The sequence below is a fragment of the Hirundo rustica genome, chromosome 9 (assembly GCF_015227805.2).
Source record: "Hirundo rustica isolate bHirRus1 chromosome 9, bHirRus1.pri.v3, whole genome shotgun sequence".
In the NCBI taxonomy this organism is placed as follows: Eukaryota; Metazoa; Chordata; class Aves; order Passeriformes; family Hirundinidae; genus Hirundo; species Hirundo rustica.
This window is the reverse complement of record NC_053458.1, coordinates 4,864,368-4,891,983: the sequence shown is the minus strand read 5'-3', so window position 1 is coordinate 4,891,983 and position 27,616 is coordinate 4,864,368. Positions and strand designations below refer to the sequence as shown.

Sequence of the window (27,616 nt, the reverse complement as noted above, 5' to 3'; positions counted from 1 at the left end):
GGTAGGCTGTGGGATGCAGGGAGAGGAGTCTCGCTCTCTCCCCCCTCCCCCCGAGGGATGCCGCTGGAGTCGCAGCTCCTTCCTCGAGCCCCTGAATCATCCCCGCTGCCATCTGCTGCACCCTCGCTCTTCCCCGCAGATGTCCTTCTTCCTTCCCCAGAAGGAGATGAGAACCGAGGACGAGGTGCCAAACACGACTTTAAACAGCATCTAATAAAACACGGGATTAATTTCTTCTGACTGGTGCTCAATGGCTCTGATTAGGCAGAGCAGGATTTAATTAGCTTGTTTGGACTGCCTCGAAGCCCGTGCCAAAGGTGGGGGAGTCTCAGCGGTTGGGTCTCCCCAGGCCCCGACCAAGAGCTGATGCAGGCCTGCAGGACCTTCCTCTTGAAGAGCAGAGCCCATGGCCTGCCCTGCCAGGATCCTCCTTCAGGATCCTCTGACCACCCTGTACCACCCAGGATGGGTGCCCTTGGCTGTGCTTAATCCCAGCAATGCCCATAGGGCAGGCCCAGGGGAATGACAGGAACAGGGTGGGCTTTGATGGGGGACACAAGTTGGTGGCCCCACCAAGGAGGCACTGTCATCTTCCCCAACAGCGTCTCATCCTCTGAACCCCGTGCCTCTCAGCACAAACCAAACTTGCCCTGCCACCAAGAACCTTGAATTTAAAGTAACCCTGTTCTCTCCCTGATTTACTACCAGTTGCTGGCTCCTCTCCTCTCCCTCCGCCTGTCTCCTTTAACCCATTTCATTATCTATGCTAGCTTAGGCTTGTCTATGTGGGAACATCATGGTGAAGTTATTGCAAAATAGATGGGCTGTGAATGTAAAGCGTGGCAGCTATTCCCCAGCAGCTCCCTGCGTGGCAGCTCCAATTCCTCACCCGCAGTTCCTGCGCTAACCTCGGCTGCAGGCAGGCACTGCAAAGTGCCGAGCAGCAGCACCCATGTGGGACACGGCTCCTGGGCTTTCCCCTGGGAAAGATGGCAAACCATGCTGCAGTCCCGTAGCTGGTGCTCTTGGGGTTTTAACTCTGCGGGTTCCCATCATTGCAGAGGAGACAAACAGAGGTAGAAGGCACAAAGGGAGAAAGCGACAGGGAGAAGGCGAAGGAGTGGGACTTCCCTGGCTGAGGAGCACAGACAACTTGCAAGCCCCAAACTCACGCTCGTGGTTTGACTCCCGAGGAACTGAGGTTTTGCAAAGGCAAAACCCAAACTGTCAGGCCCCAGTTACCCTGTCACCCTGACAAAGTGTCACCTCTGCTCACCTCTTGCCAGTGCCAGCTGCTCAGGGCGAGTCTGGTTCTCCTTGTTCCCACCTCCTTTGCCACCAGCCTGCATCTTCCTGCAAGGGACATTTTACAGTGAAATATCCTCTCCCCAAGCAAACCAGCATGCAGGGGCTGTGGTCCTGCGTGGGTACAACCCCAGCCTGGCTCCCAGCACTGCTGCTGACGTTCCCACGCGGTGCTGTCTGTGTCTGACCCTGCTCCTCCCCTGTGGCCGAGCTCTGGTGGCTGCTACGTGGGACCAAGCAGGGCACTGACACGCAGTGAGGATGCCTCAAGGGGTCACATATCAGTGCTGCCTGTTGGTCTCCTATGGCAATGGCATCGCAGGGACCCTCCCAGGACATGCCAGCAGAGCTGTGTGTGCCTGCAGACCCTACAGCCGATGGGATGGTGCCTGTCTTGGAGTTTTCTCAGTCATCCCACAGGAGAGCCTGCAAGCTGTGCCCCATGCCAGCCGTTCTCAAGTGAAGGGTCGGAGCTTCCCGAGAGCAGCAGCAGTTTTCAGCTGCCTTGGGAGCCTCTGCACCATCCTAAGTATCTGCAGTTCAACATCAGTGGTTTCCTCACCCCCTGCCCTCAGCAAAGAGGGGTTTAGGCAGGGAGCAGGCACCCAGGCGGCGTTACGGGATCTAAATCCAGCTCTGCTGGGTCTGGTTTTGAGCCTCCTCTCTCTGCCGGGGCAGAGCCTTTGGGTCCTATCTCTCCTGTTTCTTCTCCAGGCTGAGTCCCTTATCTGTCACCTCTTCCATCTGTCTCCGCCTGATATGTGCCGCCAGCAGTGCCCTGAGCCAGCCGCCCCCTCCAGCGCCCTGCAGCGGGGCCAAAGCACCTCTGACGGAGGGTGACCTTGGGTTTTGGAGCAGACCTTCCCCCTGCTGCCACTGGCCCCTGGGTGCTTCCACAGCAGGGTGGACCAGTGCCAGGTGCGTGCATGGAGCTGTAAATCTGCTGCGAGTGCGGTGACAGTTTGGGTACTTATTTTAGCAGCCTTATTTTAGGTAAAAAGCTGCTGCAGGGTGAGCTGTGGTCCAACTGGCTCTGCTGCCCACGAGGGTTTCCTCCATGGCTCCAGGGAGTTTTGTGGGAGGAAAAGGGACCTCAGGGCTACAGGAAAGCAGTCCTTTCCAGTCAGCAGCCCGCCATTGGAGCCAGTGTCCTTAGGGACACTCGCCTCTGCAACACCCTCCAAGGTTTCAAACCTGGCTCTTGCTGCTTGGAGGGCTTGCTCTGGCTCTGCTCACACACCCAGCCATGCATGGCCACCTCGCTTCCCAGCAGGCAGAGGAGACCTGGCTGGTGCTCATCCATCCCCTGCTCTGCAGGATGCTGTATGGAACAGACTCTCCCCCAGGCCACAGACCACACCCCAAAAGGAGCCCTTTCCTGCTCCCACACAGCACTGAGCACCCCTTTTTCTATCTAAAAATAACCCCAAACCAACCCATTTTATCAAGCCCATGTTCTCCTGGCTTGCACCTTCACTTTGTCATATGGAGACGCTGTGAGTGGCTCTCCCCCCTGGGACCTTCAGGCAGGGAGCCACTTCCCCCCCGCCCAGCTTTTTTACCTTTACTGTTTTCAGCACGGTCTCTTCCTTCTCCCTCTGAGCACTCGCCGCTCATCCAGCCTGCACGACTTGCTGACCCAGCACTCCTGCCCGCTCCTCCATCCGTTTTGCCTCCACACGTAATGCACTTTCATAATCTTCCCTAGGAAGGTCGTGCAGAGCAGGTCACGGTGCTGCATCGGCGGCTGTGACCGTGCAGGGGTCCCCGTGCACTGCACCCAGGCTTCCCTCGCCATCCACCCCGCTGCTTGACCCAGACACCTCCAGGGATGTGTTTTTGGAAGCTCCAAAACACCTAGGGAGAGGGCTGCCTGTGGGACAGATGCTCCTCTGCGATGGCCCCGCTGTGCCGGCCACGTCTCGTGTCGCTGGTCCCAGGGAGTTTTGCACTAAGCCAGGCTCGGCACTCAGGCTGCTCACAGCCTCCCCACATCCTGGCCCTGGCTGCTGCCAGATGAGTGAGCAGAGGCTGGTGACTGCCTGCAACAACAGCCCGGGGGAACAACAGCCCAGATGTGAACCCCAGCCCAGATGTGTACAACAGCCCAGATGGGAACTGCAGCCCAGCTCTGCCAATGCCACAAGCTGAGGGATGCTTTGTGCCAAGACCACTGCCCCAGTGCCTCCCTCCGCCCCCAGATCTCTTCTGGGGGCTTTGCCATGCCCACAGTATGCCCATGGCCACTGCCATCATTCCAAGCATGGAGAAACATGAGAGCCATTGCACGAGACCCAGCCAAAGCCTTTCCTGTTCCGATCCGTGGGCTGCTCACCGCAGGGCCTCGTTAGCTTAACGAGTGAATTTCAAAGCTGGGCTTTCAGATGACATTTGGGCATACAGCTTTGGGCAAAAGACTTCTGGAGTGCCAGGCTAGAGCACAGTCTCCATGTCTCCAAAACCCCTCATCTTCTGGCTTCTGAGCGAAATAATAACCAAACCAGGAGACTCTCATAAAGGAAATCAGCAAAGACAACTACTTTTATATGTGCGCTTAAGTATTTAGGTCAGTATTTTTAGAATAAATAGCCGTGGGTTGGTTCCTATCTTTTCACTTTCATTTTTCACACTTCAGCTTCATTTTCCTGAATCTGGTTATACCGAAGCAGCAGTTGGGTTTTTCAAAGCTCTCACACCTACCAGTGCACTGACCTCACTGCCTCCTGCTTCTCCATGGCTCCTCTGGCCTTTCCTTCTCCTCTGAGATATCACCATGGTTAGGAGCTGTGTCTGTCCCCCTCTGCTATAAAGATTTCCCCACAAGCTGGCGAGGGAAAGGAGGAAAATGGGATCAGCTCTGCGAGGGGATGAGGATCTTTGCTGGTCTGAACCAGGGAAGGGATTCACGCGTGCCATGGCCCACGATGGATGTGCGTGGCTCCTTGCACGTCCCCAGTCCCGCTCCCAATGCCATCCAGTCCCTTCCTGCTCCAAAGAGAGCCCTGGCCACGAGCTGGGCGTTGCACCCTGCAGCCTGCTATTAAAAGCAGACCATCTAGAAGAGTCCTTTGGAGTGAAAGCAGCTTTTAAAGGAAACATTGGCAGCCTCCTTTGGCTGCAACAGCGCCCGCTTTGCTAACGGCCTCCAAAATTAGAAGAGGCTCAGAAACTTAGGATGGATGTTATTGCAGCAGAGCGGGGAGGGGGTATGAGGGGGAGGCTCCAGCCTGCTCAGCCTCAGCTGTGCTTCCCCAGGAATCAGGATGCTGCTCTATGGCTCATTGATACAACCTTTTCTGGGGGGGAGAAGATTGGCATGGGAAGAGAGCATGGGGCGCAATGCCTGGCCGGCATGGAAATCCCGGGCATGCACGTGCTGTTGGAAGAAGCAGCGATCTCTGCTGTGCTAAACACGCTCCACGGGAGCCACGGAGATGTGCCAAAGCCTCTTCATGACTTAGCTCCTAATAAACACGCTGCAGATGGGAAACGAGCCTTCGGCTTCCCCCTGCGTGGGTGAGTGGCGAGCTCACCCCGGCGATGCTCCAGCCCTACAAGCTGGGGGGCCTGGGGGGGCACAGGACACGTCTCTGCTGGTCCCTGGCACAGGGTCTGGGCTCCTGCTCGCCCTGCATTGCCCCTGGGAGAGGTTTTTCCCCAAGTAAAGCCTTCCTCCTCCACGGCTCAACGGCCGCTTCACCTCCAAGAGTTATTCACAGATAAACTCCATAAATTTGGGGGACAGCCATTTTATCACTCCTGGCAGCTCTGAGCATTGCCTGCCACAAGGTGAAGCCGCGGGAGCTGGGAAGGGATGGGAAAACCAGCTCCCGGGAGAGCTGGAGCAGCGGGGGCGCCTGGCTGGGGGCAGCTCCACTCTGGGACAGCTGGGGCCACGGCTGGCTGGATCCTGCCCCAGCTCCTGCTGCCCACCTGGGGTTTCTGAGGCTTTGTTAGACATAGAGAGGCTCGAGAGCAGCAAACCTCCTCCTCCTCCCTGCCTTGCCTCCGTGGATGATTTATTTCGACACACGACTCCATCCTGTTTTGCTGCATCACTCCAGGCGTTTTATTGCCTCTGGCCTGGGCTGGCGACATCCCTGCACCCATCCCTGACCTCCCGGGAGCAGAAAGGAGCCCCTCAAGCCCCTGCCGCCGGGGCTCATCAGGATATCACAATGCTCCCAAGTTTTGGTGGTTAGCTGGCCTTTCCTGACCTCGCAGAGCAGCTTCCCTTCTCCTGGCCCCTTCCTTGAGCTGTTGGTCCATCACTGCCTGGCGGCTTTTACCCGGGGCTCTTTAAGGCGCCCATTGCTGGGAAGAAAACCTGTGCTTGTCATTTCGCTGGGAATATTCTGCTGGAACATCACCTGTAAAAATAAACACATTTTTAAAATTTCCATCCTTAATTGTGCCCTGCGCTTACAAAGGCGCAGGGGTCTATGCAGTGGCTCTAAGGGCTCTGTGAGCCTCCGAAGTGATGCGGCCCTTATCGATGGGTGTGTGGGCAGCGTGCTCTTACAGATGGGCACCACTGCCACCCTGGCTGGACACGGACCTGGACAGGCTGCATTCCTGCCTGGCATGCTGCACCCCAGCCTGTTGCAGGACTGTCCTCCCACCAGGCACCGCTGCCGGCAGCTTGGATTTTGAATTTTAATTTTGACCAAGCTATAGGCTGTTTGATTTTCATGTTGCTGCCAGCCGGCTATTCCCTTTTCCCATGGGAAAACCAAAACTCCGGGGCATGTGGACTGCCGGAGATGCTAACGGGGAGGACGGGAGAAGGGCTCCCATCCTTGCACCCCTCCAAAACGAACCCCTTCATTTCACAGCCTCCCTGGAAAGAAAGCCGCGCGGCCATTGAGAGCGGCTGGGCTCGGTGTCTAAAATTCCCCGTCTTCTCATAAGGCTTTTTCTCCCTCTAAACCTGTGAGCAGGAAGAGCCCCCTCCTCGTCTGGGCGAGCTTTCCACACCTCAGTGGCGGTGCCGAGCGCTCTGCATGGCTCGCATTCAAATGAACTCGGCGCAGGCAGGCGGGCAGCGGGACCGGGGGGCTGCCACCCGTCCGCCGTCCCGGCCGGCCCCACGCCCGCGGAGCCGCTGATGTTTTTTTGGGAAGGAGTCATTTGCCTGCCCTGGGTTTGGGGTTTCTGGGGCTGGCGGGGGCTGCGGTGTCGGGGTTTCCTGTTTACCCGCGCAGCTGTGCCGGCGGTTGGAGGGCGGTCGGTGCCGGAGGGAGGTCGGCGTTGGCCGAAGCATCACCAAAACACCGCCGGTGCCGTAAGCGGCTCCGGGCTCCGGGGGCCTGCGTGCGGAACCCCAACCAGCAAAGGGCTTTTGATGCAGGCGGCAGCAGCGACCCGCCGGTAGATGCTGCATGCGCATAATTAATTAAGCTGCATAATTAATAACACTGCATTATTGATAAAGGCCAGGGGGGACTCCCCACCGCAACCAGGGGGCGAGTTGCGGCCCTGGCCCGGCAGCCCAGGACGCGGAGGCGAAGCCCGGCGCCGGCAGCACCCGAACCCCCGCGGGCGTGGGTGCGATGCCTCCGCGCTGCTCCCTTCCCCCACGCGGGCAGGAAGGGGGGCGGCGGGGCCGGGGCCGTCTCCGGGTCCCGGTCCCGATCCGTGTCCCGGTCCCGCTCCGTGTCCCTCCCCCCTCGGCCCGGCTCCCCCCCGGGGGCCGCGCGGCGCCGCGCGGGCGGGGCGGGGCGCGGAAGGGGCTTCTTGAAACCGCCGCGCGCTGATTGGCGGAGCCTCGCTTCGCCCCGCCCCCTCCGCCTCACGGCCCCCCGTGCCTCCCGCCCGGCCCGCTCCGCGGGGGCCCGGGGGGTGCCGGGGGCCGCCGTCCCCCCGCCGTGCCCGCCCCCGGCCGCGGGGCCGGGCGGGGCCGGGCGGAGCCGGGCGGGGCGGGTCGCGGCTCTGGGCCGGGGCGGCCGCGGATGCGGCCGGGGGGGGGTGAGCGGGGGGAGCGCCCGGTGCGCGCCGCCGCTCGGAGCAACGGCGCCCCCTGGCGGCGCGTGGCGGCGCCGGTACCGCGCGGGCCCGCGGGGGTCCTGTGTCCGTGCGTCCCCCCGTGTCCTGTGTCCGTGTGTCCGAGTGTCCCCCCGTGTCCTGTGTCCGTGTGTCCGAGTGTCCCCCCGTGTCCTGTGTCCGTGTGTCCGAGTGTCCCCCCGTGTCCTGTGTCCGTGTGTCCCCCCGTGTCCTGTGTCCGTGTGTCCGAGTGTCCCCCTGCGTCCGTGCGTACCCCTACGTCTGTGTGTCCGAGTGTTCCCCTGTGTCCATGTGTCTCCCCGTGTCCTGTGTCCGTGTGTCCCCCCGTGTCCTGTGTCCGTGTGTTTCCCCGTGGCCGAGTGTCCCCTTGTGTCCGTTTGTTCCCCCCCCCTTGTCCGTGTGTTCCCCCATGTCCTGTGTCCGTGTATCCCCTGGGGGTGTCTGTGTCCCCCCGTGGCGCTGTGTCCGTGTGTTCCCCAGGGGTCTCTGTGTACCCCTGGGATCCTATGTCCCTGCATCCAAGGATGTCCTGTGCCCACCCCTCCCCACGTGAGTGTCTGTGTCCCTGTGCACCCCCAGTGTCCTGTCCCCATGTGCCCACGGGTGTCCTGTGTCCGTGTAACCCCTCCGGATGTCCAAGTGTTGCTGGACTGTCCTGGGATGGCCCTGTCCTCATGTACACCCTGCGTGCTTCTGTTCCCACAGATTCCCTGGGACTCTGCCTGCTCTTGTGGACACCTGGAGTTATTCCGGTCCCCATGGACCCCCCCTTGCAGTCCCTTTCCACACGGGCCACCAGCACCTCCCAAACCTTCTCCAGAAAGTCCTGCTTCCCACTGGGCTTTTCCTGCTGCCCTGCAAGCGCCAGAGAGCCCCCGGTGCTGCCTGTCCTCGACAGGGCTGGACTCTGCCTGGGTGCCCCATGTCCAGTTCAAACAAACCCCCATTGCTCTGAGCTTTGGTATCTCAATTAAACCCAAACTAAACCCCACAGCGAGCCAGAGCCTGGCTCAGCCCTGTGGCACACGGCCTCCCTCATCTTCCCCCTGGCAGGGTGGGCAAGCCGGCCTTCAAATTAAGTAAATACCAATGGAGGAGCTGAAAAATAGGTTACCTTGTAATTGATTTTTTTTTTTTTTTTTTTTTTTGCCTGCAGCTAAAGAAAAATTAGCATCCCTGCTACCTTGTGCAGTGTGTTTGAGAACGTACTGGGGTGTGTAGCAGCTGAAGGGGTGACATGACAGCTCCTTGGCCCAGCCTTTCCCACTGCCTCTCTTCTGAGACTTTTTTTTGTCCCTTTCCCCAGCCTTTAAACTCCAGGCGCTGCCAGGGAAATCTAAAGCTTTGATGGCTTGGAGGAGCCAGGAACAGGATTCCTGGCAGAGTGATGCAGCCCTGATCCCGTGCCAGGAGCCGTGGGAGAGCCCTTCTCCGAGGGAGACCCAGGCTCGTGGGGTGCCAGTTTATCACCCTGTCCTATCACCCTCTGCCACTGCCTCTGTGCCAGCCAGAGCTGCTGCAGGGTGGCAGAGCCTGTCAGGATGAGAGGGTGGTGCAGGGCAGGGCACCGCAATGCTGGTCCCTGAGGGCTCATCCTCCCTGGAGTCCCTTGTACCCCCAGCCCAGCCTCTCCTCCCTGGTGGTGCCGAGCTCCTGATGCAGCAAGACGTGAGAGTGTGATTTATGAAGTGCATTAGTATCACTTTTTCTCCTCTTTTCCATAAGGAGCCATTTGTATGGCGGTGCCTGTGTGCTGCCTTCCCTTCTTCCCAGGTTTTGATGGGGCCTTTTCCAGGGAGAAGAGACCTTCAGCTCACCCTGGGGCTGTGGGGTCCCTGCACATCTCCTCTCAGGGGCTGTGGGTGTGGATTGTCCGGGCTTGTGGGTGATGACTGCACCCCATGGCTGGGAGTGGGATCCCTGCTGAGGGCAGTGTGGACGCCCTGAAAGCCTGCCCAAGCCCCTGGTGTTGTGTTCTCCCCCAGCAGTACAGGAGAGCTGGGGTGTCAGTCTCCACTAACCCTGTCCCTGGTGTGGGTCCCACTCCCGGCCTCGCTGCGTGCTGGGGATTAGCCGTGGCTACATCAGCACCAATCGCCATCATCCCCTTAAAATCTGAGAAAACCTACATTTCAACCAGGAATTACTTCGTGCTGCAGCCCCTTTTGCCCACTGCCAAGCCCCAGAGCAATTCATCCTCCCAACTGCTCCAAGAAGCCATAAAACCAATAGGTCACTTTTTTTTTTTCCTTCCTTTTTTTTTTTTTCCGCTCAGCAGTAATTAATGGTTTAATTAACACTCACGACATCCAATTCCCATTGCTTCGCATGAGCAGCCTCCGCTGCCGGGGCTTCGCTGCGAGCTCTCCGGTAAGCGGGGGTAGAAAGGGTTAGCCGGGAGCTGGTGGGAGCCGCCGGCTGGAGGCCGCCCATCTGGCCCGGATTTCTTCCGAAGCCGCAAAGTTCTCCTCCTCCCGAGCAGCAGCGGCGTATCCAACACGTTCCACAGCCTGCTCTGCTTTTGCACGGGCTTGTTCACCGTGCGGCGGCTCTTACAGCCCGGGCACAACCTCGTCCAGCCCCTCGGTATATTTACCCCGAACGATTTTCCAGTGTTTTAACACCAATCCCCGAGAAATTTTTTTAGCCGTCCCAAGGAGAATAGCTGCTTGTAACCGGTTGCTAATTACGAGTATGAATGTCAATTAATTCATTTAGCTAATTATCCACTCTCTGAGCATCACGCACCAAAGAACTGTAAAAGACGGGCATATGGTGATGGATCAGAAGGAGGGAGCTGGTGCCGGCTGCGCTCGCTGGGCGGCCAGGGCGAAGGGATGCGGGCAGCCCGAGAGCTCGGGGATTACAACATCATGCTAATCGGGCCTGGAAAACACCAACCTCTCCTTGCAACTTTTGCTCGGAGGCTCGAGCGTGGGTCAAGCATCTGAAGTGTTTCTGATTGTGCTGTTCCCTCTGACTCGGACTGAGTGGGAAGAATCGTTCTCCCTGCGTGGAACAAACCTTTTGATCATAATCTCTGGCTGCAGAAACAAACAGTCCTAAGGAGGGAGGGAGAGATCCCTGAAGAGCTTGCTGGCCAGGGGCCTGCCTGCTAAAGGTGGGGAGATCTTCTGGAGGATGCTCGCTGCAATCTGGTTTGCAGGGCACTTGGGCTGCTGCAAGCGGGTAGAAAACCATCCTGGTGAGAAGTATCTTACTCGCTGTCCCAAAAGGGAATGCTTTAAAGGAAATGTTGTTTTCTGAAATGCTGGAATTTAATCACATCCGGGTGTGCAAAGCCACCTGCGAGCCGTGTAAGGGGCTGTGCAGGGTGGGAGGGCCTCTCTGGTCCTTCTCTCTGAATGGAGAGTGCAGATTTTATCCAAGTAGCTGAGCAGTGAATGCTCAGTGGGGTTAAAGTCCTCAGGCAACAATCTTCTTCCAGAGAGACTCTCCATCACCATAATCTGATCAATCACCTGGTGCAATGCAGCGCTGCTTCCTCCATCCCCCAAAGGTTCCAAGCCCCCTCAGGGGGTCATCACCCTGGCCTGGACCCCACCTCCACCCCTTCCTGGCCCAGTCCTTGCAGAGGTATCCAGGTGTCCCACCTCCCCTCTGCCTGGGTCTAGGGTTTTCAGGAACATTTTCCACAACCATCCTAAAATTTAGGTGGCTGAGGCAGGGGCTTTTGCCCTGTTTCCGTGCTTTGTTACTCTTATTTACCATTAAAAAAAAAAAAAAAAGAAAAAAAAAAAGAGTGGGGCCTTATTTCCTGTTGAAATTTCTTGGTTATTTCTCTGCTGACTTTCTGGTGGCAATAACTCGTGCTGCCTGTGACTGCCAAGAGCTTTGATCAAACTCTTGTAGGTTGATTACCAAGATTCACTCGCAAAAGAGTGTGAATCAAATACAAACAGAACAACATCTCCGCTAAACCCAGTAGTCATTAATGTGGTGACACGGCGATTTGCATTTTATTTCCTCGTAAAAAAAAAAAAGAAGGTTTTGTGACAAGCCCTGTCGGAAGTACTTCAAAGGCAGCAGGGCCAGGGAGCAGTCGCATGGGTCGGATCGGCTTTGGAGAAGTTTGCCAAGTTTGCCGAGGCTTTTCCGGACACTGAGCTCGGTGTCGGCACCTGTGGCTCTGGGGAAAATACCGATATTCTCAGGTAAATTTAACTGAGTGCCCCTCGCTGAGCTGATGGCGGGGAGAAGAGGATGATGAGTGGGCTGGAGAGGGGAACCTCACCCCGGGGAGGGATGAAGGAAGCAGCAGCACCCCGCTGCGCAGAGCTGCTGGCAGCGCTCCCGTGCCTCCGCCGCTCTCCCCGGCTCTGCAGCCAGCCCGACACATTCCCTCCTGCATCCGGAGCCAAACTCCCGAGCGCCGGCCATTTTCCAGGCGGGCTCGGATCTGCCAAGCGCTACCTTAAGAAAAGTTATGCGTGACCATATTTAAGGAAGCGGGAGGGGGTGTGCGCTGGCCCCGTCCCAGGGCTCCCAGCCAGCCTGGCCTCGACGCCCGCAGGTGTCCGGACGCTTCTCCTCCGAGCCAGCCGTCGCCTCGACACCTCCCGCAAATGCTCAGCTTCTTCTGGCTGAGGTGAGGGCTGGGGGGAGCTGGGCACGATGGGGACAAGGCGGGGGAACCCCAGGGCTGGGTGAGCGGGAGCTGCTGCGGTGACTTCCACCCCCGGCGGCGGAGCGGCGGCTTGTGCCGGCTTGCATCGGCGCTGGGCGGCTCTTCGGGGGGGAAGATGTGGGGTGAAAGGCCCTTGTGACCCCCTGCTCCCCCGGGCGATGCTTTCTTGCCTTTGGGCTTTGCAGCGAGCTGTGCTGCCGCTCCATCCTGGTGGGCACTGGGGACTTGTCCGTGGGGACGTGGCATCCCCCGGCTGCAGCGGGGACAGCAGGCGAGAGCTGGCAACATCAACCCCCCCGACATTGCAGGGTGTGACAGGAGGAGTGCTAGGGGGGCTTTGGCTTGAATCAGCTTTTTCCCTTAAAAGCAGGGACAGATATTTGGGAAGCATGGGCACGGGGCTGCTGGGAATGGTGGCGGCGTGGGCAGGGCAGAGGGATGTGCTGGGGCTGGCGGGGGCAGTGTGGGTGGCTAGGTGAGTGGCACCGTGGTGGTCTCCACCCTAGCAGCCTCAAATGAGGTGGTCTTAGCCATGGTGGCTACCACGGTGCGGACCACCACATCGCCACGGTGTTCACCTGTGTTTTCCACCCCAGTGGTCTCGACCCTGGTGACTCCCATTGTGGAGAGCACACAGTTAAGACCACCAGGGTGTAGACCTTTGCGCCAGCTTGCTCTCCACTGTGGTGGTTTCCAGCTTGGTGGGCTGAACTGTGTTCTGAAACGTGGCTGTGTTGATGTTACAGCAGTCTCCTCCCCGGGAACGCCGTGGGTGGCAGGGCAAAGGTGCCTGGGCGGGGCGGTGCTGTTGGGTGTCCCCATGCATGTGAATTTTGAGCCTGGCAGTGTTTACAGCTGTACAGGGGTGACATATGTCTTTGTTCTCCCGCTGCACCGGAGCCACACCTTTGTCCCCTGGGACACTTCCTGGGGGACTTCGCCCCTGTGCTGGCAAATTGGCAGCGGCCTTCCTGGGAGCCTCACGGGAGCTGCAGGGAGCGCTTGAGCAGGGGTATGGATGGGGCTGTGGGCATGGCCAGGGCTGGGGAAGCTTCATCCTGTGGTGGAGAGGGATGTGAGGGTGCTGGAGGTGTCCCCACTGGGCTCACCCTGAGTGATGCTTTCCCATGGGTGATGGCTGGAAAACCATCAACCCCTCGTAAGAGGAGACATCCTGTGTCCCACTCTTGCCTTTGACCCTTGCATTGCACTTTCCTGGCCTCATGCCTTGCTTTGCTCCGTGTACTCTAAGGAAACGTGATTTGTGGTGCCAAAAATACCACTTGCAGTGTGTCCTGGCCTTTCTCCTGGGCTGGCCACCCTCCTGAGGTCCCACTGAGACCCACTGCAGGGAGCTGCTCTGTTTCCTTACCTGGCAATTCAGTCTCTCTTGTCCCAGTGGGGCCACATCCTGAGCAGCAGCTCTCATGCTGGGGACACTGCTCCATCCTGATGGGCGTAGGGTGACGGGACTGGGCTGTGTTGGACATCTCCAATGCTGCTTGCACCAGGGCTGTGCTGCTGCTGGCAGCGGGACTGGCAGGCCGCCTCTCGGGGGATGGACAGCCCTCAATGCCCTCTCGAGATGACAGAATTTCCCAAAGTAGGTCAGGTTAATTTTTTTTTTTAAACACGTGCACATTTGCTTGTTACCATGGATATTGCTCAATTATACACCAATAATCCGCCACGAGAACTTCATTGTCGCCGCTTTCTTCCCCACCATCTCCCCGCTTTTTTTCTTTAAATACTTCCAGGGAGGGGTAAGGTTACACAGAGGGGCTGGGGTGGAGGTAGGAGACAGAGCCAGGTGAGGGAAAATGTGGATCTGGTGTTTGAGGGGTGGCAGTGAGGTGGTGAGAGAGCTCTGAGGGCAGGTGGGGGTGGCTCAAGGTGTGAGGCTGCCCTGCTCTGCCCAGACCCCCCCAAAGCCCAGCACTTGGGACCCCCACCCCAGTTTCACGCTTGTCTCTCCCTCTCATGCACTGTCTTGGGGGTGGCTGAAGCAAACACCTTGCTTTCAGTGTGCTCAGGGATTTGGGGGAACAGCTGTTCTCTTGCATCTCTGCCCAGCATCATCTTGGGGAGCTGCGGCACCCAGCAGGGCTTGCGATGGAGGTCCACACACAGCGGTGCTCCCCTGGTGATTTCTGGAGAATCCAGCGCTGGATTTCACAGCAGAAACCTTCCCTGGAGCTTGTGGGTGTTTTGGTGCTGCGGGACACCCCTCTGCCAGGGTGTAGGAGAGCTGTGGGGTGCCGTGGGGTCCCTCTCCCCAGTATTTACCAGGTTGTTGGTGTATTTTCCTCTCTGTGTCTTCCTTGGTTTGCTCCGTGGTCTTACACCTTCGACAGCACAGGAAGTGAACGTGGCAGGAGGCAACGAAACTATTCTGCTGGAAGGGGTTTTTTTTTCCTAATGCAAACCTTTTTTTTGGTTTGTTTTTTGTTTTTTTGGGTAGAAGTGGGTCACTCGAGGGGTGACAGAGTAAGAGCATCATTGCCTGGGTACCGCATCCCGTTGCCATGGTGACCTGAGGGCTGCATCAGTCAACAGCTTTAAAAATGTGACAGTTGAGTGAGGCTGAAGATTTTAATGAGGACAGACACTTGCTCGCTGCGTTTCGATAACAAATATTCCATAAATACCCACCGGCTGCATGGTTCCGGGACTCTCCCCTTCCCCAGGGCGGGAGCGTGGGCTGGGGCTGCCTGGGAAATAGCAGGGGGATGATGCAAAGCAGACAGCTCCGGGTATTTTTTCCCCCACTACTGCTCTTGCAACCCCGGGGACAAGGTGACACGATTGCCGAGCCAGCAGCAGGTTTGCGTTTCCAAGGAATGTCCCTCTGGTGCTGTGGGCTGGGACTGTGGGGTGTAACAGGACACCCCCAGCCACCTCCTCGTGTCTGCAGCTGGGCAGCAAACCCGTCTCGTTAAACAGGAGAGCAACTCTTGCACCGGGCTCTTGCAAGGGCAGGTTGAGCCATCAGGAAGCTCCCAAACCTCAGTAACGAACCTGGAGGGGTCATGGGGCTGGGGAAAAAGTCGTGGGGCTGGGGAAGGTGAACCCCGGTGCTGCTGGGGCGGGGCTGGGAGGCTGCCAGAGGCTCAGCGGTGCCGTTCGTGTCTCGTTTTGTACTGACCACATAGGGTGCGCTCCGTGTGACGCCCCAACTCCTGATGGTGCAGGAGGCAAATCTCCAGCTTCCACTTTTTGAACCCCGTGCCAAAATCAGTCAATCCCGTACGCTGGGAAAAGAGCCGCAACCTCCAGCAGCCTGGTTTTACCTGCATGGGAGAGGGGTGTGTGCTGGGAAGCTTGGGGTATTCCAAGGGCCTGGCAGTGTGGTGTTTAAAAACAAACTGTAAATATAAAGCTTCTCCCGCTTGTTTTTGCCGCAGCTCCCACGCTGCCTTTCCTTGCAATGCCACCACAGTGTCCAGCTGGGACACAGCCACCGGGAGTCTGCCTGCGGGCACCCAAGGACACACCGTGCCCTTGTGGAATGCCAGGGCTTCGAAGGCAGAGGGGCTGGAGCAGGGCACAGCAGCATTGCTGCAGTCGGGTGCTCCCCATTTGCTGCCCCCAGTACCACCCACGGCGGCCTCAGCCCTGCCTGCTGCCAAAAATACGCTCCCGCCTGTCTTGTGACTGCAGCGGCGTCACCGCTCCGGCCAGGGCAGCGTCAAGGCACAGTCCTCTGTCACATGTAGCAACATGGGAAGCATTGACACAGCATCGCTGGCTGAGGGCTTGGCCGCGGCCCTGCAATGTGTGCCTGGTCCAGCTCCCCAAAATAGCTGGGGCTCTTTCATCCGGGCTGGTGAGCGGGGAACCTGACTCCCACGGAATGGCAGGTGCCTGCCCCAGCTCTGCCCTTCTCCGTTTCGGCTCTGACAGCCTCTTGATAGGTTCTGGTGAGGGCTCAGTGGTGTGGGGAGGGATGTCACACCCCCCACCCCAAACGTTGGGACGGGTTGTGGCAACCCACCACACACGCTGCCTCGTTCCCGCTGGGAAGCAGCCACCCCCATCTCTGCCTGTCCTACTGTAACCAGAGCCACTCTTCTCCTTTCCAGGTGTCTCTTAAAAATGGTCAAGGGGAGTGTTATAGTCCCTGAAGACATCTTGAGCTTCTGTTGCAATGGCCTCCAGGTACCCCCCGTGCCGTGCAACTAACCCGTGGCTCCCCGTTGTGCCGCCGGCTACTAACCCAGGCTGTGCCAGGCAGATGCCGCCCTGTGCCAGGAGCTGCTCCCACACCTGGCTGCATCCTCTCCCAACACGTTCCCTCCCCATCAGCATCCCCAACCTCATGCTGGCTCTTCCCACGGCTAGCGGCTTCTTCCCTAAAATTCAGAACTGTCAGCTGCCGGGAAAACGACCGGCGGGCTCTCGGGCCAGGCTGTCTGCTCACTCCGCAGCAGGCGGCTTTGGAGCTCTTTGCATTGCTGGCTCCTACCCCAGAGCCTGCTGGCTTCCCAAAATAGCTCTGTGGTACTCGTGTAGGCGCCTCTGCGTGCTGGGAAGCAGCCCGGGAGGTTCACAGAGGGGCTTGGAGGCTTCTGGAGGGGCTCTGGTGTCCCCGTGGCGTGGGGGGACCTTTGCCGTGGGCTGGGCTCGGTGCTGCCGTCTCTGCTGAGGAGAGGTTTGTGCCGTTCCCGGGATGTCGTGTACCAGTAGCTATGGAAACAGAGGTTAGACCCGCTGGAGAAAAAAAATGCTATTCTGAGAGGCAGTGAGCTCAGGGTAGTCGGGAAAAGCTTCATTTTCAGCATGAACCCATCTTTCAAAGAATCTGGGCGAAGCTGAGGGCAGAGAAGCTGCTGCAGTGGGATTCTGGCAACAAGTGCTGAGAGCAGGAGCTGCGGTGGGAGCAGAAAGCGGAAGGAAGGGCTGTGACGAAGCCCAGACAGCTCCTCGTGTCTCCTCAGTTACTCACCAGGCTAACTGAGTTCACCCCTTGTGTAACACGACTCACTTGACATCTTCCATCAGCTATTTTCCCTGCCAGCACCGCCTCAGCCTCCTCTCTCTCCCGCCCTGCTTCCCACCGGGGTGCTCTGTGCCCAGCAGATGGACAAGCCAGCAAGGACACAGATTTTACTGCCCAAACAACCCCAAACTGAGGATGCTCCTCCTCTGCTGCTTGTAGCACACAGCTTCCAGTGCGTCCTTTGGTGAAAGGGGAGTGTTGGTGGAAGGTGTGGGGTGCTGTCCAGCCCCAGGAGAGCAAACCCACCCTGGGCTGGAGCACCCTAAAAATGAAGCCGTCAGGGAGAAAAGTTCCTTCCCAGAAGAGTGGTTAACTTTGGGAGGGGTTTTTCGTGTTGCTCAGGAGGGAGAAGTGGGGTTAGGCGATAAATGGCCTGAAAACCTAGAGTAATCCCCTGTGGAGCCTTTTTTAAGAGGGATTTTTTCCCTTTTGGCTGCGGGCACCTTGTCTTTGGCAAGGGCTGCGTGGGTTTGCTGGTGTGCAGGGCTGGGGTTCTCCCGGCTCTGTGTGGGGAGTGTCTTCATGGGCCGCTGTTCTCTCAGGGGAATGTCCTCCCATTCGGCTAAAACGGAGCTTTTTGTGCCCCACAGCGCTCAACCTCTCCACCGTGTGCCCGGGAGCCAGGGGAGCAGGGGGAGGCGCCGGTGGCCATGGCCAGCTCCTCGCCTGCCCGCAACCCCACCGAGGTGCAGATGAGCCAGCTGGTGCTGCCCTGCCACACCAACCACCGCGGCGAGCTCAGCACCGGCCAGCTGCTCAAGTGGATCGACACGGCCGCCTGCCTCTCCGGTAAGCCGTCCTCTCCCTCCGGAGAGCCCTCATCCCGCTGGGCTGCCAGGGAAGGCACCGGGCAGGATCCACAGGAGCCAGCTCATCGGCAGCATCCCTGGCTGTCCAGCACCGTGACGCCAGCTGGGAACCCACGTCATGCCATTTTTGCTGAGTAATTAGAGAGCAAACGGGAGCAGGGCAAGGAGGGGAGGAGACGTGCGCTGCAGCATGTGTGCTGGCTTGGGGACAGATCAAAATCCGTGCCTGCTTTGTCTGTAACGCTGCCCTTTTCCTTGCCTGGTGTGCAGGGCCATGGGGTGACCAGGCTGGGGGCACCCCTGGCACACCAGCAGCAGCCAGAGTGGGCTGAGCTCCTCCACCCGGCAGGAAGCAATGGAGCTCACCAGCTCAGCCAAGCACGGGGAGGTTATGACAGGGAAACCGGTGCAGTTCTGCAGCTGGATGATGTTTGCAGAGCAGTTTTGCAGCCTGTGGTTCCTGGAGTCCCAAGGGAAAGTCGCCGCCGGCAGAGCGGCTTTGAAATATTTGCTGCGTATGGGGAGACGGAATCAGCTGCTGGCGCATCCCCACAGCTGCAAACTCATGGAGGGAAGGCAAACACCAGCACACCCTCCAAACCCCTAAACATCTGCTGTGGGAGGAGAAAGCCCCAAACCCCACTCCGCTCACAGCGGCGGGCATCAGCAGGGAAAGGGACGCTGGCTGGATGTCACCGGTGCCACCAGCCTGGGCCAGAGGAGCCCTCGTGCCCCTCGCACCCTCAGCACGTTGCCGCAGGTGGCTGATGCGGTTTGTTTTCCCTTCCCAGCCGAGAGACACGCCGGCTGCCCGTGCGTCACAGCTTCCATGGACGACATCTATTTCGAGCACACCATTAGGTAAATACCCGGCGCACCGGCGGGGCGTGCGCGGGGGTTTTTCCCATCTGCCGGCTGCAACGGGGAGCAGCGTGCCTGGCAGAGGAGGAGGAGGCTCGGTGGCAGTGCCAGGCTCACAGGGCAGCCGGGGACCGAGGCTCGGTCTGCGCCGCAGGGCTGCGGATGGACTGTCTGCTCTGATTTATCCGCTGTCTGGTCGCCTGGGGAGCTCCTGCTGCGCTGGCTTCCCGGTATTTCCCCCCCAGCGCCAGCTCCTCCCCGGCTTTGTTCAGGAAACAGCTCTGATTTAGTGCTCTGGAAAACTGGAATCTTGCAAACCGTGCCTCTGTAGCGGCCCTGTGGGTGGCTGAGGCCAGCGGGGCTCACCCACCCAGCGGGTGCCGGGGGAGCTGGGACCTCCCGGCTTTGTGAGATGTGTCAGGCTGGGCTTTGCCTGCTCGAAATTCCATCCCAGGCTGGTCCTGGCGTCCCCTGGTGCTAGGGGCCATTGCCTGCTCGAAATTCCATCCCAGGCTGGTCCTGGCGTCCCCTGGTGCTGCCCCCAGAGGTGCCCCCTCTGGTTCAGGCAGCCCTTGGGATGCCATGTGTCAGGGGACAGGGTTTCTCCTGACCTGAGGGGACAAAAACCCTCCCAGGGTTCTTCCCTCATGCTCCACAGGTTCCCAGTATTGAGACCATGCCCACCCCGCATTCCCAAAGTAGTCCCCTCCTTTTGTACCCCCGGTAAGCCCAGGTACTGCCACCCACCTTTACTCATCTCTCAGAGCCCCCACACCCCCTGTGCCTGTCTCTTCCCACCTGGGTACCATTCCAGGGGGCTCCCTGGGGGTTGGCCGTGCCCTATAGGATCTTTGCCCTGTAGGATCCCTGCTGCCCAGCAGTTCCTGCCTTGCCATATAGGATCCATGCAGTGCAGGATCCATACTGTCCTGATTTTTTTTTTGGCACTGAAAATTCTGGCTCACTCTTGGGTTTTACTGTCATTCCCAGGAAATGCCGAACTCACATTTTGCCCTCTCATGTGAGGTGCCCGTCACCCTGGGGCTCAACTCCGTGACAAATCCACAGTGTGGGGATGTGGTGCAGCCGTGGTGCAGAGGTGGCACCGCTGGCGTTGATGCTCTGCTCCTGGGACACTATCCCCTGCCCTCCTGGGTTTCAGGAGCAGGGAAGGGCAGACCCAAGCCCACTCCACGGTATTACATCCAGCCCTGCAAAGCATTTGTCCCTCCTCGGGGATGAGCTGGGCACTGCTCCAAGGGGGCAGGGAATTTGTGCTGCTCCTGGCTCAGATCCCACTTGCTGTGGTCCAGCTCAAGGCTCTGAGCAAGGGGCCTGGCAAGGATTTCCTGCAGAGCTGCTGGAAGGTGGAGGAGTTTTGTGTCAGATCTCCTTGCCCTGTTGTTTGTGCTTTCTGCTGCCCTTGCACTTCGGGGGAGAGGCAGGGAGGAGCTTGAGGGCGCACCCCAAATTATCACTGCCTTAAAACTCACTGGCTGGGCAGCAGATTGTCCCCATCCCTCCGCCCTGCTGCGTGGAAGTGCAGCCTCAGGGGAGGATCACACACACCCTTGAGTGGGGCTTCGTGTGGCATTTAAGGCACTGGCTTCTACTGTTTGATAAGGACACGGAAGATAAGGTACTTCTGGGGCTATATATGGACATGTGGGGCTGCCAGTCTGCCTGCCCGGCTCCTTGCCCTTGCATGCCCCTCGCCACAAACCCATCCAGAGCATCCATCTGGCTGCCGCCATCGCCTCTAACCCTCTCCCCACATTTGCTTTCTCTTTTTGCCCCAGCCAGCCGTCTGTAAGCCCTGCTGGGCAGCGGGACGGGAGGAGCGGTGTCGGGTACGGACGTGTTTGGCCCTAGAGCAGTCAGCCTAGCACAGCTGCCGTGAGTTGGGAGCCTTAACCCCACTGACGTGGCATGGCATGTGAACAGAGGCCGCTCACGTAACCCTGCTAACGTTTTGGCGTGTCACCGGCCCGGGGTCCGTGCTGGGGGACAGCCAGAGGCACCAGCTCATGTCACTCCTGCTCCAGCCAGAGCCAACTGTGCATTTACAGAGCTCACAGAAGCCTGAAGTCACGTGTGAGGGCACGGGGGAAAATCTGGTGTCAAAGCACACGCTGGCTCTCCCCTCCCTTCTGGTGGCTACAGGGTTTATTTTTCCGCCGAGTTTTCTAGCGCTGGCCTCTTCTGGGGAATGAGGAATATTCCCGATTTAAAAAAATGTATTTGGTAAAGACTGCTGTTGGTGTCACTAAAAAGTTTAATTTGCTCATTCCATGGCCACCAGTCTGGGGTAGCTCAGGCTGCAGAGCTGTCTGTGTTTGTGCTCCCAAGCCTGCTGAAGGCACAGAGGACAGCAGCAGACGTTTCATTTAAGAGGTGGTGCAAAATGCCCCTGGCTGGACCCTGCCTCCTGCCGTCTCCCAGCATCCCAAGGTTTCCACTCCTTGTGGGGAGGCCCCGTGGCCGGTCCAGTTGTGCAGGACAGTGGATGCAAGGCTGGAGGAGCTGTTTGCTCTGGCAGGAGCGTGCATGCCCAAGCAAGCCTGGGGCTCCTCTGCACCCCTTGGGTGTCCTGGCAGCACCCCAGACCTGGGGGCCCACTTGCACACGGCTGCTCAGGGGTGACATCTCACTGCTCTCATGTCTCGCGGGTGGCTGTCCCCGTGTCCTGCTGGCCATCTGGCATGTCCCACAGTCCCAGGAATCCTTACCACAGCGGGCAGTGAGCCGAAATGCCGTGGCACCTCAAGGGGAGCCGCTCGGTGGCTGTTCCCGTCAGTAACCCCAAACGCTTTCTCCGCTTCCTGTTTTTCAGCGTTGGGCAAGTTGTCAACATCAAAGCCAAAGTGAACCGAGCCTTTAACTCCAGCATGGAGGTTGGTGTGTGCCCCTGGCTGTGTGCCCGTCCCCACCAGCCAAATCCCCAAATCGTCCCACAGTTCCCAGCTTTAATCCCACGTGTTCACCGTTTCTGGCTGGCTCTGGCCAGGGGTGCCTGGTGGGTCCCTGGGGGGCAGAGCCAGCTCTCAGGGGCGCTGTGCCCTCTCCCAGGTGGGCATCCAGGTGAGCTACGAAGACCTGTGCAGCGGGAAGCACTGCAGCATCTGCAAGGCGTACGCCACCTTCGTGGCACAGGGCTCCTTGGGCAGCAAGGTGAGCAGTGCTGGCTGGGGGGACTCTTGCACAGAGGCAGTAAGGAAACGGCCTCTGCGGGGCTGGGCTGGGCTCAGCTTTCCGTCACGGCAGCTGCTGTTTCTTCATGGTGACCCCTTGTGCCGTGCATGGGGGACGCGTGGTGGGTGGCATGGGCACGGAGGGCACCTGCTCTCTGCTGCTGCTCGTCCCCCAGCGTGTCTGCAGCCTGCCCCATCCCTTTGCAGGTGAGGCTGAAGCCGCTGATCCCGCAGACAGAGGAGGAGAAGATCGAGTACAGCATCGCGGCCGAGCGCCGCCGCATGCGCCTGGTGCACAAGGACACCCTCAAGGACCTCCTCACCCACAGCCCCCAGGAAACCGGTACCGTGCCCTGCAGCCCGGGCTTCCAAAACAGCCCTGACACCCGCTGGTGACATCCCACCTCCTCAGCAGGATGCTGGTGGTGATCACCGCGCAGAGCTTTGGGAACGCCCTGCCTGTGGCGGGGCAGGGATCAGCCCCACCATCCCAGACTCGCAGGCCTGCAGGTTTGGGTGTGGTTGATGCAGTGGAAGGGCAGCTGTGGGGAGAGGGACAAGGGCTGGTGGGGTGCTGGGAGAGGGGTCCTACTGGCCCTACAGCACGCTGAACCCCGTTATCCCCCCGTGGCAGAGCTGGAGACACGGGATGGCAGCGGGGCGGTGCCGGCAGAAAGAACGCGGGTGGAGAGTGTGGAGCTGGTGCTGCCTCCACACGCCAACCACCAGGGCAACACCTTCGGTGGGCAGATCATGGCCTGGATGGAGAACGTGGCCACCATCGCAGCCAGGTGACCCGACAAGGGGTTCAGGGTCAGGGGGTGACGTGCCTGGAGGGGACACATGCGGCTGGGGGTGGCCACAGCTGGACTGCAGGGAGCCTCCAGAGGGATGGTCCCCAGCATGTCACCCTTGGGTGACACTGCACAGGGAGTCCCACAGGTGTGTGGTGCTGAGGGACCACAGGGAAGGGTTCACATCCTTACAGTCAGCTGAAGTTCCTTCTCATGGCTGGCTTTGGCCGTTGGAATCCAGGGGTTGTTGCTAGACGACAGGAAAAGAATTATACTCACACAGCTAAGTTTAGAGCAAAAAGAAGGGAAATTTATTTACTTGACCTTGCTTATATAGATCCTGGACAATGACCAGGGATTGGAGAATGAGGTTACCACCTCTCCACCCCACTGGTTGGATTAGAAGTCCATCAGTTGTCCCTCATCAGAGAGGAGTGTGAAAACAACCACTTTGTTTATGTTACAATCCGTGAGAAGACTGCACTGCAAAAATGCAAACACATCAGAAGGCCAAAAGAATAATGCAACAAGGGGTGACATTTTTGGGGGTGTCCTTGTCTCTGGCTGGGTCGGGGAGGGTGCGTGGGGCTGCCGTGGCTGGGGGGTGACACCTGTGCCCGCAGCCGGCTGTGCCACGCCCACCCCACGCTGAGAGCCATCGAGATGTTCCACTTTCGGGGACCGTCGCAAGTCGGGGACCGCCTGGTGCTCAAAGCCATCGTCAACAACTCCTTCAAGAACAGGTGGGTGCCGGTGGGGCGGGGGCCCCCTTCCCGGCCTCCCCACGGCCCCTCTGCTCCCTCATCCCTTCTTTCCCGGCAGCATGGAGGTGGGGGTCAGCGCCGAGGCTTACGGCCAGGAGATGTCCATCAGCCCCAGGCACATCAACAGCGCCTTCATGACCTTCGTGGTGCTGGACCAGGAGGGACAGCCCCGCACGCTGCCCATGGTGGCACCCGAGCCGGGGGTGAGCACGAGCGGGGCTGGCTTCTGCCCAGCCTGGTGGCGCGGGACCCCCGGGAACCCCACTCAGCCGCGGGGATCCGCAGGCAAACAAAGGCAGTTTTATGATGATGGAAATGAAATTGCTCGACAGCAAGTGAATTAAATTGATTGCTCGGTATAACTAATAAAATAAACCACTTGCCTGCGCGGAGATGGAGACGTATTAGCCATGCAAGGCTTAGCAGAGTATTGCCTGCAAATTCCGGCTCATCCTTTCTGTAATTTAGGGGAAGGAATGTTGAGGTTGTGTTTTGCCTTTCGAAGCATCCTAATCCGTAGTTTGCTGGGATCCAAATATTTAGGGAAATACGTTACATGAGCACAGTAGCAGAGCAAACGTGTCTCAGCTTCTCCTGGGATGATCCTTATCCAGCTTCCTGATTTTTTTGATGCCTTAAAACTCGAATCTCCCACTCTGATGGAGATCATCTCACGGCCAAAGTCAAGCCCCTTGAAACCTCCTCTCACCCGCTTTTAAACACCACATTAGCACTTCTTCAAAATAAGCTGCTTTTTTTTGGCTTTTATTTGCCCAGGAGAGGACATTTGCAGGTGCTAGGGTACACCATTTTTATTTCCGGGGCTGTTTGCAGCTTTGCAGCTGCAACAAGGGTTTTCCCTAACGTGTCAGTGCCCGTCACTTGATCAGAGCATGGTGGCAATGCTGAAATAACTCACCATTAATCACTGACCATGACTGCAGTGTGGCCAGGGTGGCAGCTAGCAAGCAAGGGGGCTTCACCTTCCAGCCCTTCCCTGCTGCACATTTTTTCCACTCCCAAAAAAGATGTGATTTTTTTTCCCCCCGTCCCCATCCTCCTTTTCCTATTAACTTAATGGCCTTTTCCCATTTATCAGGATGGAGAGAGGAGGTACAGAGAAGCCAGTGCTAGGAAAAAAATTCGGCTGGACCGGTGAGCAGCAAAACGAGTGGGATGTGGGGATGGAGGAAGGAGGAAAGGGGGGCTCAGCACTTGGGTGCAGGGACAGTCTGGGGGTGGTTTGTGTCCTCTCATAGGGGAAATTGTTCCTTTGCTGCAGAAAATACGTCGTCTCTTGCAAACAGACCGAAGTGCCGCTCTCGGTGCCCTGGGACCAAAGCAACAAGGTAGGATGATCGCCTGTGGGAGCTGCTGCCTCCTGCTCCCCCTCCTGCCCCTGACATGCTGTCCCCACCCCAGGTTTATCTGAGCTACAACAACGTCTCTGCGCTGAAGATGCTCGTGGCCAAAGCCAACTGGGCGCTCGCCAGAGAAAAGGAAAAGGTACCAAACCCCCTCCCTTCTCCCCGAAGAGCGGGCAATCCCAGCTGGGAACGAGTCCCAGCTGTGCCCTGTGCTCCCCGAGGTGCGGATGTACACGCTGGAGGAGGACAAGTTCCTGTCCTTCCGCATCGAGATATCCGTCAGCATCCCGGCCGGCCGAGCCTTCTCCCTGCTCTCCAACCTGCGGCGCCGGCACGAGTGGGACAGCCACTACGTGTGAGTGCTGCAGGCCTCCCCAAACATCACAGCCCCAGGCTGAAGCCTTGTGGTTGAGCAGCCCTTTGGGTTTTCCTGGGAGCCAGCGTGTTGCCTTGGTGGCTCGTGGAGACCCCTCACCGTGTGTCCCTGTCCTGGGCTGGTGGCTGCGCTTTGCTGGAGCAAACACCTGTTTTGGGTTCTCCCCAAATATTTTGGGTCTGTAAACGTGTAAGGCCCAGACTGAGGGGGCACAGCAGGGTTTCTGTGACCGGTCCCCTTCCCTTACAGGAGTGCTGAGCTTGTCCAGAAGGTCGATGATGACGACATGATCTACCACGTGGTGAGCCAGAAGCTCAGACACGAGAACAAACCGCATGACTTCGTTATCCTGGCGTCCCGGAGGAAGCCCTGCAGCAAGGGGTGAGTGTCCAGCCTGGCCCCCGCTCCCTGCACACACCCAAGCTGTGCCAGCTCACCGGGCTCTGTCTCGTCCCCAGGGACCCCTACGTGGTGGCCTTTCGGTCGGTGACGCTGCCCACCCACCCCGCCAGAGCCGAATTCACGCGCGGGGAGACGCTCTGCTCCGGGTTCTGCATATGGCCAGAGTCAGAGGAGATGAGCAAGGTGGGATGCAGTGGCTGCGTTCCCACAGCCCACGGGGGAGGCTCCTCCCTCCCCTGTGCCCCTGCTGACCTCGTCCTGTGCCTCGCAGGTGGCTTATTACAACCAGGTGATGCCGGGGTACCTCAACTACGTCACCACCAACGTGGCGGGGCTGTCCTCCGACATCTGCTCCACCTTCGAAGCCTGTGAGAAGTTCCTGCTGAAGAACAAGGACGACCTGATCTCACGGCTGCAGGACTTCTAGAGCCACGGCGCCCTGCCGACAGATGGACAGACGGATGAGGGGACGCTTCTGTGGTGGAAGGGAACGTGGGATGGTGGCACCCAGATGCTGCCTCCCTGGGGGCTTCAGTGCCGGGGGCTGGGGTGGAGGGGCATTACTGTACCACCTCATCCCTTGCACAGGTGTGCCACACCTTTTCTTCTTCCTTTTTTTTAATTTTATTTAGAAATTTTGTAAGCTGATGTACAGGACTTGGTTTTCTAGCTCACTTAACACTACTTGAATCTTTATACGATCCAAAACCTTCCCAAAACAGATTTCTTTTTTTTTTTTTTTTTCTTTTTCACTAGTTCTCAGTGGGGCATAACTGGTTCCTTTTGAGGCAGCAAAGGGAGAGAGGGGACAGTGATGTGGGGTGGGTGCTGGGCCCCTCCCTGGTACATCCCACTCTCCCCAGTGCTGCTCCTTTTCCTGGGCAAACAGCCCCTGCTCCTCCTGGGCTGAAATCTCACCCCGTGGGGCTGTGGAAGGAGCAGCAATAAAAGTGTTTCGAAGGGAAAAGCATCCATATGTGCTCTGGGTGAGTGCTCCAGGGGCTTGCTGTGTGGTGAGCTTGGAGCAGGGATCCTGCACCCTCAGCACACCTGGGCTCAGGTGGATGAGGGCTCCTTTGAGGCAGGGCTGTGCTGCAGGAAAGAGGTGGTGCTCCATGCAAGTGGCTTTTGGGGACAGCCCTCCTGGTCCCCCTCTGCTGGGTGCGCCAACACCTTGAGATGTAAACCCCAAACTGCCTCAGAGGTGCTGGGAAAGGAAAAGACGGAGCCAAACCTTGTTCCCCTACGTCTGGGATGCTCTGGGAAAGGCACCAGAAGGAAGCAGGGGTGACAGTGGAAGTGCTGCTCATCAGCCACAGCACAGGGGACATCTGCCCTCAGCCCAGACCTTCCTGGGCCACACAGCCTGAGGTTTTCTGATGGCACGGAGGTTTCTGGTTTCTTGCTGCCTGCTGGAAAATGAGTGAGCCCTGGAAGGCCTTAGGCACGCAGAGCTTTAGGCACTGCAGGTTTTACAGGAGCCAGCTGTGCCCTTGCCTATGCCTGCAGAGCCCTGTGCTCTCAAAACCCCCTCCAAGGATGGGTTTTGTAGAGCTTAACCATGAGCAAGTGATCGTGATGCTGTACTTGGGGTGAGGTGAGGCCATGGAGTACCAGAAATGACCACAGGGTCTTTTCCAGGACTGCAGGTGTCCCTCTGCAACACCCAGTCCCTTTCCCCCCAAATTCCCCACCCAGTTTATAACAGAAGGAGCTCCTGCCCCTCTCCCGTGGCCACAAGCCAGCGGCTCCCAGCCCTGGGCTGGCTGTGGCCATAAACGCCCTAATCTCTGCTCTATCTCCCATCATAAACATCTCAGCTCAAGGCCTGGCACTGCTGTGCCCCGACCCCCAAAAGATGAAGCCATCTTTGGCTGAGCATAGTACTAAACATTCAAGTTTTATAGAGCCTTCTCACCTCCCAAAACTCGGAGCAATCCTGCCTTTTTATCACCGGGGCGAGAGCCGTCCTTCCTCCTTACCGTTAGGAATCGCTGCTGCTTGATTGAGTGGAGGGGATGATGTATTTGCCTGAACATTAAACTTTAACTGACCTCTCCTTCTCCTTAAGTATTGTTCTTTTTCCTGCTGGGAGGC

General features: G+C 58.5%; 1 protein-coding gene across 3 annotated transcripts; it reads left to right on the top strand.

Moving 5' to 3' along the window:
• The first annotated feature begins 11,691 nt into the window (after positions 1 to 11,691).
• On the top strand, positions 11,692 to 27,578 carry ACOT11 (acyl-CoA thioesterase 11). Of its 3 annotated transcripts, XM_040072674.2 has the most exons (18): positions 11,692 to 11,917; positions 16,039 to 16,114; positions 17,546 to 17,744; positions 18,556 to 18,625; positions 20,425 to 20,475; positions 21,459 to 21,519; positions 21,695 to 21,796; positions 22,024 to 22,159; positions 22,451 to 22,607; positions 23,234 to 23,353; positions 23,433 to 23,577; positions 24,474 to 24,529; positions 24,657 to 24,723; positions 24,797 to 24,880; positions 24,963 to 25,096; positions 25,367 to 25,498; positions 25,576 to 25,702; positions 25,791 to 27,578. In XM_040072674.2, exons 1-18 carry the CDS (start codon positions 11,895 to 11,897, stop codon positions 25,944 to 25,946), a joined length of 1,896 nt encoding a protein of 631 aa, XP_039928608.1. In that variant the 5' UTR covers positions 11,692 to 11,894; the 3' UTR covers positions 25,947 to 27,578. The 3 variants fall into 3 exon arrangements, with proteins under 3 accessions (XP_039928608.1, XP_039928609.1, XP_039928611.1); XM_040072675.2 differs by lacking the exon at positions 20,425 to 20,475 and having other exon boundaries at positions 11,764 to 11,917; XM_040072677.2 differs by lacking the exons at positions 16,039 to 16,114; positions 20,425 to 20,475 and having other exon boundaries at positions 11,774 to 11,917.
• The last annotated feature ends 38 nt before the right edge of the window (positions 27,579 to 27,616 follow it).

Excerpts from the sequence above, each read along its gene's own strand:
- ACOT11 (XM_040072674.2), top strand. The coding sequence starts at position 11,895 with ATGCTCAGCTTCTTCTGGCTGAG. Across the intron at positions 25,097-25,366 it reads GAGTGGGACAGCCACTACGT|GAGTGCTGAGCTTGTCCAGA; the intron begins GTGAGTGCTGCA and ends CTTCCCTTACAG. Across the intron at positions 25,703-25,790 it reads AGTCAGAGGAGATGAGCAAG|GTGGCTTATTACAACCAGGT; the intron begins GTGGGATGCAGT and ends TGTGCCTCGCAG.